This window comes from Pangasianodon hypophthalmus, chromosome 27 (genome assembly GCF_027358585.1).
Source record: "Pangasianodon hypophthalmus isolate fPanHyp1 chromosome 27, fPanHyp1.pri, whole genome shotgun sequence".
NCBI lineage: Eukaryota > Metazoa > Chordata > Actinopteri > Siluriformes > Pangasiidae > Pangasianodon > Pangasianodon hypophthalmus.
The window spans coordinates 16,663,642-16,677,326 of record NC_069736.1 but is presented as its reverse complement, the minus strand read 5'-3'; the positions used below and the strand labels follow the sequence as shown (position 1 = coordinate 16,677,326).

The window sequence follows — 13,685 nt, the reverse complement described above, 5'->3', positions numbered from 1 at the left end:
GTGGGGTGGTTGTCTCTAAAGTCCTGTGAGTCAGAAACAGTCTCGCTGTCAGAAACACTCACACACAATGATTGAGTGTGTGTGAGTGCATGTGTGTGTGTGTCTCAGAAAGCAATGGGTGTGCTGAGTCTTACACAGTTGTGTGTGTGGGTGTGTGTGAGTGTGTGATGGCTGTGGTCAGCGTTGAGGCGAAACGAAAGACTTTCAACACATAGTAATTGTCATAGTGTACACACACACACACACACACACACACACACACACACACACACACACCCCTATAACTTGACACCATGGTGCACCACATGGTCATGTATGAAAGAAAAAAGAAGGCAAAAGACATTTAACAGACGTTTTTATGAGGGAAACACGGCTACAGGTTTACAAAACGCATGCTCGGATTTATTTTTTAAAAAAAGTCATGTCTCTCATAACACAGTAACAGTAAAACTAATTTGTCCAGTTTACGTAACATTTACCAAACTTTGATTAACTCACATTTATTCAACACTAAAACGAGATATATCTAAAGGTTATTTACACGTGGAAGTGTTAATAAAACACGGCTTATGTTGGTATTAGTTTTAGAGTATCTACTACAGAACTATTTTTACACTAGACAAAAAAAAAAGCTGTAAATATGAACAAAAAGTTCAAAAAGGTTTATAAACTCCCATGATAACACGTTATAATATCCATAAAAGGTAAAACATGCAACAAAAGCATGAATGGTGTTAAAAACAGAAAACACCCTGGCTTTAAAAAAAAAAAAGTGAAAATGGTTTTATATGCTATATTCACAAATGTGTATAGGACTGGAGGTGAAAGACTAAAATACAGAAAATTAAAAATACAAAAACAATTTAACTCCTGCTTTAGAAAACATCCAACCTGTAGTTCCTCAGTTTGACCATAAGGGGGCGGAACATTTCTATAAGTTTTTTTTTCTATTTATACTATATTCTGCAATACACTACAGAAATGTCAATAAAAATAAAGGTAACAGAGTAAACAAGGAAAAAACAAAAACAAATAAACACAATAACCTGCTTTATAAACATTCAACATGTATTTCCATGATTTGACCATAAGGGGGCAGCACGTTTCTAAACGTTATAATGGCCCTGTTCTTCTTTTTTAATACTATATTTAGCGATACACAATGGAAATATCACCAAGAGTGGAGGTAATGGGGTAATAAGAGAAAAGAAATAATTTTAAAAAACAAACAAAAAAAAAAAAACCAAAAACAAAATAATGTCTGCGTTAAAAAACCTTGATCATGCAGTTCCTCGTTTCTAAAAGTTTTGTTCTTCCTGTTCATTTTATAAACTGTACAGAAACACAATAGAAAGATGAGTAAGCCAAGAGGTTAAGGGTTAAAACAGGGAAATAAAATTTTTAAAAATGAACAAAACTTCTGCTTTATAAATCCTCAACCTGCAGTTCATCAGATTGACCAGAAGAGGGCTGTGTGTTTCTTTTCTATTCTTTCTCTTAGGATTTTATTTACTGCAGTTCTGCTTCAGAATAAACACGGCTTCGAGGGCCAGAATTGCAGCCGATCGGCCAAGATACGTGTCGGAAGTCCGAAGTTTGCTCTTTTACTTTATCACTGGAGCCAAACATGATCTTCACCATGTCTTGGCTTGATCACACTCCATGGAAATTTGTGTAAAAAGAAATTGCGTCAATGGGATTTTTTTTTTGTCATGAATTACTATTGGCTACTATTGATTATTGAACATTAACTGTCTCTCCAACCAATGAAAAATTTTTAATAATTTTATCAGTTTTACCTTACCTTTTTTTCTTTTAAAAGCAGCGGTATGTAATTTTCATAATTATGTATAGCCCACCACTGACATGCATTATGACTGACTTCATATACTTTATCAAAATTATAAATGCTTTGTCTTGAGTTGCCATTTCAGGACAAAAAAAAAAAAAAAAAAGGCCAAGCTAAGCAGCTAATTTCAGGGCCAGAAAAATATACATGTAAATGAGCTGAAATGAAGCAATTCGTTTTGAGCAAAATCACAGTTTTTTTGAAAGATATCGAAAAATATTACGACTTCTAAATTGCAAACCGGACCTTTAATTATAATATTGTGAAAAGTAAAGTTAAATATTTATTGCGAAAGTGAATTTTTTTATATGGGCACATAGCTTTTTTTTTTTTAAAGCACGCTTTAATTTTTCCCCAGCTGATTTATGCTTGTGGGTGAACAAAATGCGTGTGTGCATAAGAGAAAGAGAGAGAGAGAAGTCTTAATGAGATCCACGATGGTCATAGTTCTATTCCCCACAGTACCTATTTTACATTATTACTAACTACAACAGAGAACCAGGAACGTGACACAGAGCGTCCAGAGAAGCAGGAAGTTCGTTTGTGGGAATACTGACACCGGAAATTCGTTCTGACGACGTGAAGTTCACGTCACAACAAGCAAACTGATCCCCAGAAGCATTATTCCATTAGTCCATGTTCAAGCTGTCAAACGTAGCTCTGCATACGCGCTCTGGAAAGCCGGGATCGTTTAATTAGGGCTAGAATGGATTTCTGCAACATGGCAGATGTTCATTTTTCACAGCTTGATGTGTCCATGACTCAAGAATCAATAAAAATCTGAATTTTAAATTTTGAACATTTTTGCCACCATCAGTATCTTGGGCAATTTTCTAAGCAATTCTACACGCAGTCCACGGCAGCGTCGCCTTCCTCGCGCTCCTCCTCCCACATCTCGAACCTCATCTCCTCGTCCTCCACGGAGCCCTGGAGGTCGTGCTCTCCGAGCTCGGTGGCCGCCAGCCTCTCGTGGGCTTCCTCGGCGCCCGGTTCTCCCTGGTGCACGCTGATCAGGTGCTTCCTGAGGCTAGCGGCGTCCTGGAACGAGCGCTGGCACAGGGGGCATCGGCATGGTCGCTCGCCGGTGTGGATGCGCTGATGGTGCTTGAGGTGCTGCAGGCGGCTGAGGCGTTTCCCGCACACGCCGCAGGCGTACGGCTTCTCGCCCGTGTGCGTGCGTCCGTGCTTGCGCAGGCCGTCCAGATGGCGGAAACGTGCGCCGCACTCGCTGCACGCGTATGGCTTCTCGCCCGTGTGGATACGCAGATGCGTCTTGAGCGCGCCAGATTCGCGGAATCGTCGTCCGCACACGCTGCACGGGTACGGCTTCTCTCCCGTGTGGATGCGCAGGTGCTTCTTCAGGCTCGAGAGCAGCCGGAACGTCTTGCCGCACTCCAGACAGAGGTGCGGTCGCTCACCGGCTACCTCGCCCATCAGCTCCGAGGGTGGGCGTCGACGCCGGCGGGCGTCAGGGGAGGAGTCGCTCGTACCGGGACTCTGCCTAGAGGACGCTGCAGACACGGCTCTGGAGGAGGCGCGGAGACCGGATGGCCCCTGTGGAGGCGTTCCGGCAGAGGACGAAGAAGGGCCGTTATGCGAGCCGGAAGACGGAGCGTGTTTAGCAGTGTGTCTCCGGGAACGTGGAACGCCCTGCTCCTCCACCACGTGGGCGTAACCCTGGTCGCACTCGCTCTGGCCGCCGTGTTCGGCGTCGCCTCTGACACGCACCGGCCCTGACGTGGGAGCCTGTTCCTCTTTCACCCCGTAAGGAGAGTGTGAGGGAGGGTGAGACAGCCGCCGATCACTCATCTCACCTGCAAACGGAGAAAAACTTTAGCTTCACGTTCTCCTACAGTGTAGCCGAGTCATTGTTATTGCGTGATATTTTTGACTAGATTATTGTACTGTGAGAAACTGTAACAGACTGAACGAGCGAGATCTCTCACCTGCCCTGTTGACGTCGTGGCACATGCCGGCGGTGTGCACAGCCATGGGGTCGTAGTAGCTGTTGGTGACGGTGCCGTCCGCCTGGATGGACAGGTGGCAGCTTTTGAACTCGTCCCTAGCCTCGAAGCCGTGGATGGCGTCTCCTAGCGCTCCGCTTAGCTCTGCCTCGCTGTTGGCGAAGCAGCGCGGGTCAGCGTCGTCTCCTGCCCCGCGGTGCGTCAGGCGACCTGCGTTTGTGGGCGGCGCCGGGTTGTTGTAGCCGTGCTGCCCGGACATGGGAGGAGGAAGAGGAGGATGGCTGCTGAACGGACCCTGCAGCTGATCGATCAGCTTCTGAGCACTGCACAGGCACTCCTGCAGCGTCTTCAGCTCGCGCTCAGAGGCGTCCAGTCGCGCCTTCAGCCTCTCGTTCTCGCGCTCTTTGGACAGCAGCTCGTCCTCGGTTTCCGACATCACCGCTGCGATCTCCCCCAGCAGCGTCTCCACGGCGGAGGACAGAGCGGACCTGATGGTGGCAAGAGCATATCATGAGGTTTGGATTGGCTGTCACCATCTGCAATATATTACTGTTTTACTGAACATCCTGTTCTCATCGACCAATCACTGATCACCACTGTTCTCACTGACCAATCACTGGTCACCACTGTTCCCACTGACCAATCACTGATCACCACTGTTCCCACTGACCAATCACTGATCACCACTGTTCCCACTGACCAATCACTGATCACCACTGTTCTCATCGACCAATCACTGATCACCACTGTTCTCATCGACCAATCACTGATCACCACTGTTCTCATCGACCAATCACTGGTCACCACTGTTCCCACTGACCAATCACTGGTCACCACTGGTCCCATTGACCAATCACTGGTCACCACTGCTCTCATAGACCAATCACTGATCACCACTGGTCCCATTGACCAATCACTGATCACCACTGCTCTCATCGACCAATCACCGATCACCACCGCTCTCATAGACCAATCACCGATCACCACCGGTCCCATTGACCAATCACTGATCACCACTGCTCTCATCGACCAATCACTGATCACCACTGCTCTCATCGACCAATCACTGGTCACCACTGTTCTCATCGACCAATCACTGGTCACCACTGTTCTCATCGACCAATCACTGATCACCACTGCTCTCATAGACCAATCACTGGTCACCACTGCTCTCATAGACCAATCACTGGTCACCACTGCTCTCATAGACCAATCACTGGTCACCACTGCTCTCATAGACCAATCACTGATCACCACTGTTCCCACTGACCAATCACTGATCACCACTGTTCCCACTGACCAATCACTGATCACCACTGTTCTCATTGACCAATCACTGATCACCACTGCTCTCATCGACCAATCACTGATCACCACTGCTCTCATCGACCAATCACTGGTCACCACTGCTCTCATCGACCAATCACTGGTCACCACTGCTCTCATAGACCAATCACTGATCACCACTGGTCCCATTGACCAATCACTGATCACCACTGTTCCCATCGACCAATCACTGGTCACCACTGCTCTCATAGACCAATCACTGATCACCACTGGTCCCATTGACCAATCACTGGTCACCACTGCTCTCATCGACCAATCACTGATCACCACCGCTCTCATAGACCAATCACTGATCACCACTGGTCCCATTGACCAATCACTGATCACCACTGCTCTCATCGACCAATCACTGGTCACCACTGCTCTCATCGACCAATCACTGGTCACCACTGCTCTCATAGACCAATCACTGATCACCACTGGTCCCATTGACCAATCACTGATCACCACTGTTCTCATCGACCAATCACTGATCACCACTGCTCTCATCGACCAATCACTGGTCACCACTGCTCTCATCGACCAATCACTGATCACCACTGCTCTCATCGACCAATCACTGGTCACCACTGCTCTCATAGACCAATCACTGATCACCACTGTTCCCATCAACCAATCACTGACTGTCTGTCCCACCTAAGACTAATACTAAACAAATATAAACCATGTAGTTATTTAAAAAAGAAAAAGTATAATCATCGATATGGTGAAAGTTTCTGTAAGAAGATGTTTATTTAACAATTTATGGAAGGAGTCTCCAGTGTCAGTGCTTTGTAATATTCAGTTAGTTTCCTGACACAGGAAAGTCTTCAGGACGGGAGTCTCCGGTTTCTCAGTAACATCACAAGCTGCTTTTTTGTTTTATTAACTTGAAGAGAGAGAAAGAGGCGTTTATAGCTGCTATAACATAAGTGATAACAGGAACTAGCTTGCTTTGTGGATAATAGTATGTGGTATAAGAGGAAGAAAACATCTCAGGACACAGTGTTACTGGAAAATAATCAGCTTTGGAGTGGGAACAGAACCAGCGCTTCATCACACCATGCTGTTGTTGATTATTTTCCTACAACAGCATTTTTCCTACAAATTTTTCCTGTTTTAATCCTTACTCGTTTTCTATAAAATAAAGAAAAGAGAGAAAAAGCTCTTGTTCTGCGTGCCTTCAGAAAAATCTTGTGACGCCTCAATAAGGAGATGAATATGCAAATTGTTCCGTGACGTCACCTGGCGGGTTGTTCTGACTTCCTGCGCATGCATGAGCTACTTTCCCCTGAAAAAAAGAGTCGACACAGCTCAAACCGGACCCGTACCTGATGGTGGGACCGAGGCGGGACCTGAGTGAGGAGACGGACACGGTGCTCCTGCTGTCGTGCGCGTGCTCGCCCCTGTCCGCTCGCGCTCCGGCTTTACCGGGAGAGCTCGCGCTGCTCGGTTTCCGGTGCGTTCCGCCCGCCGGGGTTTCGCTCGCCGGGTTCATGCGTCCTCCTCCTCCATTTTCACCCGCATTGTTTCGCTTCGAGTTCATGGCGAAATCCGGGCAATCTGACTGTTAACTCGAGATCGGTTTTGCTTTTATTATTATTATTAAAAATAATATTAGTAAAAAAATATTAACCGCGATGCAACACAACGCTGTCAACCCATTCAGAATTCCGGTAACGGGTAACGTTATTCAAGCGCGCGATTAATCACTAACCGAGTCGCACAGGCTTCTAGAGAGGCTTCAGTTATTCTAAAACACATTCCTTTTCTAAACAGTAAACAAAACCTGTCTCTTCTGCAGCGTTTCACCATAACAGATCCCACGCCCGAGCTGCGACGCGACCCCCTTTTTCCCCCACAATAAAACCGAGAAGGCCACTTCTGACTTCGGATTGGTCGAAAATCTCGTCGCGGAGTGATGACGTCTCCCTCACCGCAGCAACCGCGACCAAAAGTGTCGTTTTACTTCGGCATTTTGTGTATCAGGACATTCTAATAAGCACAATGACTACACTAGCAACTTCGTAACAAGTTAGCAATCAGTCCACTCATTTAAACCTTGACATTATACCGCACTTTTACGTCATCAAAGTGTGCCGTGCGTCACTATGCGACGGAAGCAGCTAGCAAGTGCCTGGTTAGCTTGTTAGCCACTAGCGAGTTAATGTAAACAAACTTTGAAAGGAACGTTAGAGAACAGAGAAACAGGTTAATGTGTTTCTAGCAGGATTTGCGATGTAGTTTTAGCATGAATGTGTTCTGGAGGTTTTTTTAGAAACAGGAGAATGCAGGTTTAACTGTGCGGTTCTACACAAACACGGCTAAGTTCGTCCTGTGTGGAATTATGGGAACGAAAAGTTCCGCCTGGTCCTCCAGGCACGTAAAGCCATAAAAGCAAATAAGCAACTAAATAAGTGTGAATCATACATGTGGCATTAAAAAATAATAATAAACGCAGGACAGAAATGTAAAAAATACATTCTCACAGAAATAAACACGAGAGAGAATCCAGATATAAATAAATTTTAATAAAAAATATTATTTCATTTCTGCATTTTTTTTACTCCAGTCTAATAAGAAATAAATAAATAGATCAATGTAGAAATAAATTAATTTAAAGTGTATTTATTGGTTTGATTGTTTATATTTAATAAAGTCATAATATTTGTTAACATTTAATAAATATTTATACATGCATAAAATATGAAAATACATATTTATTTTTTTTTAAATTGAGCTTACAGAGATGTATGAATGAATTAATTATTTCTGCATTTATTAATGTATTTATGTATTTAACCCCTTATGTATTTTTTTATAGTAATTAGAAGTACATCAATGAATGAATACATAAATAGGTAAATGTAGAAATAAATAAATGCAACATTCATTCATTCATTATTTGTTATGTGTAATACATAATATTTGTTATTATTTAATAAATATTTATAAATATGAATACATGCATAAAATATGAATATATATATATATATATATATATATATATATATATATATATATATATATATATTTACAAATTGAGCTTAAACATATGCCTAAATTTATTATTATTATTATTATTATTATTATTATTATTGTTGTTGTTGTTGTTATTTCTGCATTTATTTATGTATTTCTTAACTCGAGTATAGTAATCAGAAATACATAAATAAATGAGCACATAAATCACTAATTGTAGAAATTATTAAATACAAAATTAAACCAAATATATATTCATTTCTCAATGCCTCACATTTATTTTTTGTTTCATCGCATGCTACATAATGTAACATAAATGCCAGTCTTTTAGCAGATCATTATAGTCACCATTAAATTCCACTAGAAAACCTTCAAACACATTTAGAAAAAGTTCAAACTAAGAGGACCCTTATATACATTACATTATTATAATAGCACCCCCATAAAAGTTTATGGGGGTGAATACTTATGCAAGGCACAGTAGAAAACAGCATTTTTGCCTGTCCCAGCCCACTAGAGCAACACTTTAAATGCATCAAAATTCTCATTATTTTTGCATTAATGTGTGAATCGATTTAACGTCTCATGCCATTTCATTGTAAGTTCTTCCTTACTGGACTACAGATTTTGCAACATTCCTGTGTACACCCGTCCCAGATCTGTTAGCATGATTAGCACGACATACACAATTCAGGCACTGTAGAATTTAATGTTTCCCTGCTCTATCATTATGAGCTGATCCGTAGATGCAGGTGAGCATCAAATTTATTTTTTCCCAAAAGATGATTTGCTCTGCAGCAACATACCATACCCCCTGAAATTCCTGAACTCTTGTCACACACCTTCTTTTCACCACAACCCGGACAAGTCTACACAGGTTCGCTGGAACATACTGTATGTTCTCACAAGTCTCTACTTTTACGCAAATATGCCTTATCTTTAACCAAATATGGCATCTTGTTAGCGCATTGGACGGAATCTCACTTTTATTATCAGACAAGTGATTTACATACTGGGAAAGTAGGCGGTTTTTAATGGGCCATAAAAACAAAAGACTGACAGAAAAAGAGCAGATGATTGTGTTTAATGATTGTGTTTTATGGAAGATTTCTACAAAAAAAAAAAAAGAAAAAAAGACAAGACCAGAAGAAAGACTTCGCGATTCCAGGAGGGAACATTTGCACAATTTTATGGTCTTGAAGAATTCTTCTTTCGGAGGTAGTCAATTTTATTTTTCAAATATCATCTATCACAATTTAGTCATGGTTATCCCACTGACCTAGGACATTTCTATAGATTAGATAAATTTATATGATTACTGATGTAAAGCAAATCTGATTTTTTTTTGGCTACAAAATTTAACATTTAACATTGTGTTTGGTTTGTAATTATTCAACTCTAGTCTATTTCCCCAAAATAACAAATGGAAATGCATCAACTAGTATTACTACATTAAGACCAACACACAATATCACCTAAATTAGTCAATAAATTATAGATTATCATTCCTTAACTTATTTAGCTAGGTATGCTATGGCATAGACTGCCTGCTTTCTTAACAATGCTCTTCACCAAATTGGAGTTAAAGGTTAATTTATTTTTGAAAACGTTGCGTCCACAAACACAGGAAACTGATCAATGGAACTTGATCTGAAATAATCACATAGGGTCTCGGGGTGGTTGCGTTATGGAGTCATCCACTGTGAAATTTCCTGAACTTCCCACTGGAACTTCCCAGTCCACCAGAAATCAATCCTGAGAATGCATCTCTTGAGCTGAAATAAATGTGATGAGTGATGATGGGGCGTCAAAGTGAGAGTGGAGTCACTAATACGCTTGTACATGATGTAACTGAAAAGCCGCTCAGACTTACTACATAATCAGAAAGCTGAGTAGAAGCCGTCTTTCACATCTTGTGTCTACCTAGTAGAAGAACTCATGACAAAGAAATTACTGAGCATTAACATGTCCTTAACACAATCCTCAGCTTTATTACGGTGGTGTCTGTCATCTGTATTTGCTGAAACATACAGCTGTGTGTCATCAATATAGCAGTGGAAGCTAATATCATGTTCATGAATAAAAAATCAGTGGCCCTAGAAGAGAGACTTGTGGAACACCAAACTCTATTTTTGGAAAATAGGGGTTAGGAAATTGCTGGTAATAATTATTCATTATTTTAATCAACTAAACACAAACCCAGTTCATACTTTCACATAAAACATCTGTTTGTCCATCATGATCTGTTTGTGCTATTATTATGTGTATATAAAAATATGCTGCATGCTACTGAAATAATATCCTTAAAAATAATGCTGCTGAGATTAATTTGTACTTTTGCTGTGACTTTTATTGTGGACATTTGCTCTAGAAATGTATTTCTTTCTTAATTTGGCATTTTCTTTTCTGTGAACAGTTTTAGAGGCAACAGAGATGCAGATGGAATTATATTTTTGCACTATGTAGGCCTACATTATGTCACTAGCTGCAAATAAAGTCTCATTTCTGTATGTATTCAGGTGTAATTAGTTCAGTCGTTAATGAAACTTAATAAGACTTGTGGCCTTTTGTAAATGTGTGTGTAATTGCATCAACTGGAAATTATGGAATTTACAGTAAACAACAAATACATCCCTGTTTTTGGTAGATTACAGAAATGCTTTAATTCGCTTTAATCCGTAATCCATATCACCTGGTGTGTTTGTTCTGTTTTAACCATTTCAGCTGCTTGAACATAAGTTATAATGAGAACTAACTTGTTAACTTCCCTTGTTAAATGTAACTATAAATGGACAAAAAAAAGCCAGTGTTAGTATTGTTAGTGCTGGCAGATTGCTGTGAATAAGAGGAAAAAAACACCAAATGCTCTCAAACAGCCAACCTTCTGCCTCTCTCCAGTGTACAAACAACTAACTGTAACTCTTCATCACTAAAGTACAAGCACTAAAATAATAATAATAATAATAATAATAATAATAATAATAATAATAATAATAAATGCACTTTTTTGATTCACTTCCTAGAATATTCCAAGCAACAGATCAGAGAATTTTGACTCTGATTCTGAAAACAGTGAAAAAAACAGTAGTTATGTAACAGGAAAAACATCTCTATCTCTCTCTCTCTCTCTCTCTCTCTCTCTCTCTCTCTTGCTCACACACACACACACACACACACACACACACACACAGATAGTTTAAATACGTGCTCTTATTTCATAAACAGAGCAAGGGCCAGAAGCGCTGTACCAGGAGACACCACCTCTCTCAAACCAATAAACCTTATATAAAAATATACCTATAAAAAGTGCATTTGTTACTAATTTAAATTAAAATCACCTGAAAATGGTGCAGGAATATAAGGCACCTTCAACAAACTTAGGCCAGTGCTTAGATGGTATTATTATAACATCCAGTCCAGTCGGTTGATTTAACTCCCTACACCGAGACACTGAGAATGATTTGGATGAGTTCAAACCTTCATATATTATGAGATGACATTTGACATTTCCTGCAGTTTTGCATCTTGCTCTAAACAACCTGACTACTTTTTTACTTACGCACTGAGTCATACATTATGTAAGGAATAAAACACTCTCTGCTGTGCTGTTACAGGAAAATAATCAACGACAGAGTCGTGTGATGAAGTGGAGTTATTGTTACCACTGCGAAGTTGATTATCTTCCAATAACATCACGTCCCAAAGTGAAACCGGAGAAACCGCAAACTCCTCTGTCCTGACCACGATGGCAAACTTCAAGCTACAGCTTTATCTCTGACTGTTACAAAGCACTGACACTGGAGACTCCTTCCTAAAAAAAGATAAATAAAGGTCTTCTCACATCAAACTTCAGCATAGAAATAGAACTAGATTAAAAAAATCATAAAAATAGAACTAGATTACTTCTATTTGTTCATGTGGAGCGTCCGCGTGTAAGTTGTTACTATAGAAACAATAACGTAGTAAAACAAGCGCAGTTATATAACTGTGATTTACAACACCTTTGACCAATCATGATCGAGCATTCCAAAGTGCTGTAGTATCATTCATTAAGTTGAACATTTCTGTAGACATTTTGAAAGTTTGCTATTATTATTATTATTATTATTATTATTATTATTATTAATCTATGTTTGCTTCATTACTAATGGTGACTTCCTGTTGTGCCTTTATTCATTTTAACAGAATTTGAGTTTAATGTTTTATTAAAGGTTCCTGTGTATCATGTCTTTTCTTTTTTCTTTTTTGCAAATAAAGCTGCATATTATGTTGTATTTAATTTAAAATTACTGATGAATGGAAGAGAAACCAAACTGAGTGTACAGCTGAGCAGTTCGGGGTCACTTAAGAACAACAGCAGCTCTCTTTCTGGACTTGAACTCCTTTTAGACAACCTTTGGGTCACTGGCTCAGAACACGACTCCACCTGCTCTTCCCTTTTACCTCTTGGTTACCTCTCTGCTGGTCCAAAGTCTTGTGGACCTGGCAGCGCTTTATTTAATCAAGTTGACGGGAAATGTGTGTGTTTTTGCAGCCTGTAAACATGAACTCAAACTCAATCGACACACTTGATTTAGTACGTAAAGGCAAGTAAAAAGAACTATAAATGATGTGTAGTCAGGAACAGGAAACAGACAATCTTCAGGGGATCAGTAAACAGCATTATTAGGTGAGGCAGGAGTCAAAAACGAAAAAAAGCAGAATGTCAGAACAACAAAATACAACGGCTTGGTATCGACTGTCAACAAAGACACAGAGAGTATACTTCTCAGTGATTTACTGGTGTGGAAGTCCTGAAATACCAAGGCTGGGATTGTGTACAGGTGCAGGCGATCAGTTTGATGGTGACTGCGAACGTGACAGAGTTTGTGGGTGTTGGGTGTTGTAGTTCGCGGTTGGCCATGTTTGTAGGCTGCCTTGACTTCTGGGAGATGCAACGGCGTTGACGTGACAAAATACCACTGTATTTAAAGGTGCAAGAGTCAATTTTTTATTTCTCATTTGTACAAGTAACTTGGAAAATATGTTGAACATTCATCATTCATTTTCATACCACTTGTCCTACACAGGGTTGCGGGGGGGAGCCTGAAGCCTATCCCAGGGAACTCAGGGCACACAAAGTGGGGGACCCCCTGGACGGGAGGCCAACCCATCACAGGGCACAATCGCACAAACACAATCGCACAAACACACACGCACTCACATGCCAATCAGCCCACAATGCATGTCTTGGACTGGGGGAGGAAACTGTAGTACCCAGAGGAAACCCCCGGAGTCACATGGGCAGGAATGGGGGTGGGTCAAAGAGTATTGTTTGTATGCTAGAATGACAAACAAAACTACTACAGCAGTGCTTCCCATTGTTGGTACTCCATGCAATATGTCATTTTATTGTGATTTTCTGTGCAGCATTGTATGTTGACTTTGTTGTAGTGTCAATCGATTCGCCTCCAAATTCCATCTGTCTCTGCAAAAATTGGGCAGAATCCTGTGTTTATCTCTGTCACTCTTATCAGTCTTGATAAAGGTCAGTCTTACTGGAAATTGCTGAAAAAAATATGTTG

At 40.9% G+C, this 13,685-nt stretch overlaps 1 protein-coding gene across 1 annotated transcript; it reads right to left on the bottom strand.

Annotated features, from left to right (window-relative positions):
* Positions 1-338: 338 nt before the first annotated feature.
* Positions 339-7,479, bottom strand: si:ch1073-224n8.1 (zinc finger protein GLI4). The gene is made up of 3 exons (XM_026921746.3): positions 6,471-7,479; positions 3,796-4,301; positions 339-3,663 (listed from the first exon to the last, which is right to left on the bottom strand). The coding sequence occupies exons 1-3, from the start codon at positions 6,683-6,685 to the stop codon at positions 2,693-2,695; spliced, it is 1,692 nt and encodes a 563-aa protein (XP_026777547.1). The 5' UTR covers positions 6,686-7,479; the 3' UTR covers positions 339-2,692.
* Between the last annotated feature and the right edge of the window lie 6,206 nt (positions 7,480-13,685).

Bases quoted from the DNA above. Each gene is read 5' to 3' on its own strand.
- si:ch1073-224n8.1 (XM_026921746.3), bottom strand. From the start codon at position 6,685: ATGAACTCGAAGCGAAACAATGCGGGTGAAAATGGAGGAGGAGGACGC. The intron at 4,302-6,470 runs GTACGGGTCCGG...TGCCACCATCAG, and splicing joins CGCCTCGGTCCCACCATCAG to GTCCGCTCTGTCCTCCGCCG. The intron at 3,664-3,795 runs GTGAGAGATCTC...CTCCGTTTGCAG, and splicing joins CCACGACGTCAACAGGGCAG to GTGAGATGAGTGATCGGCGG.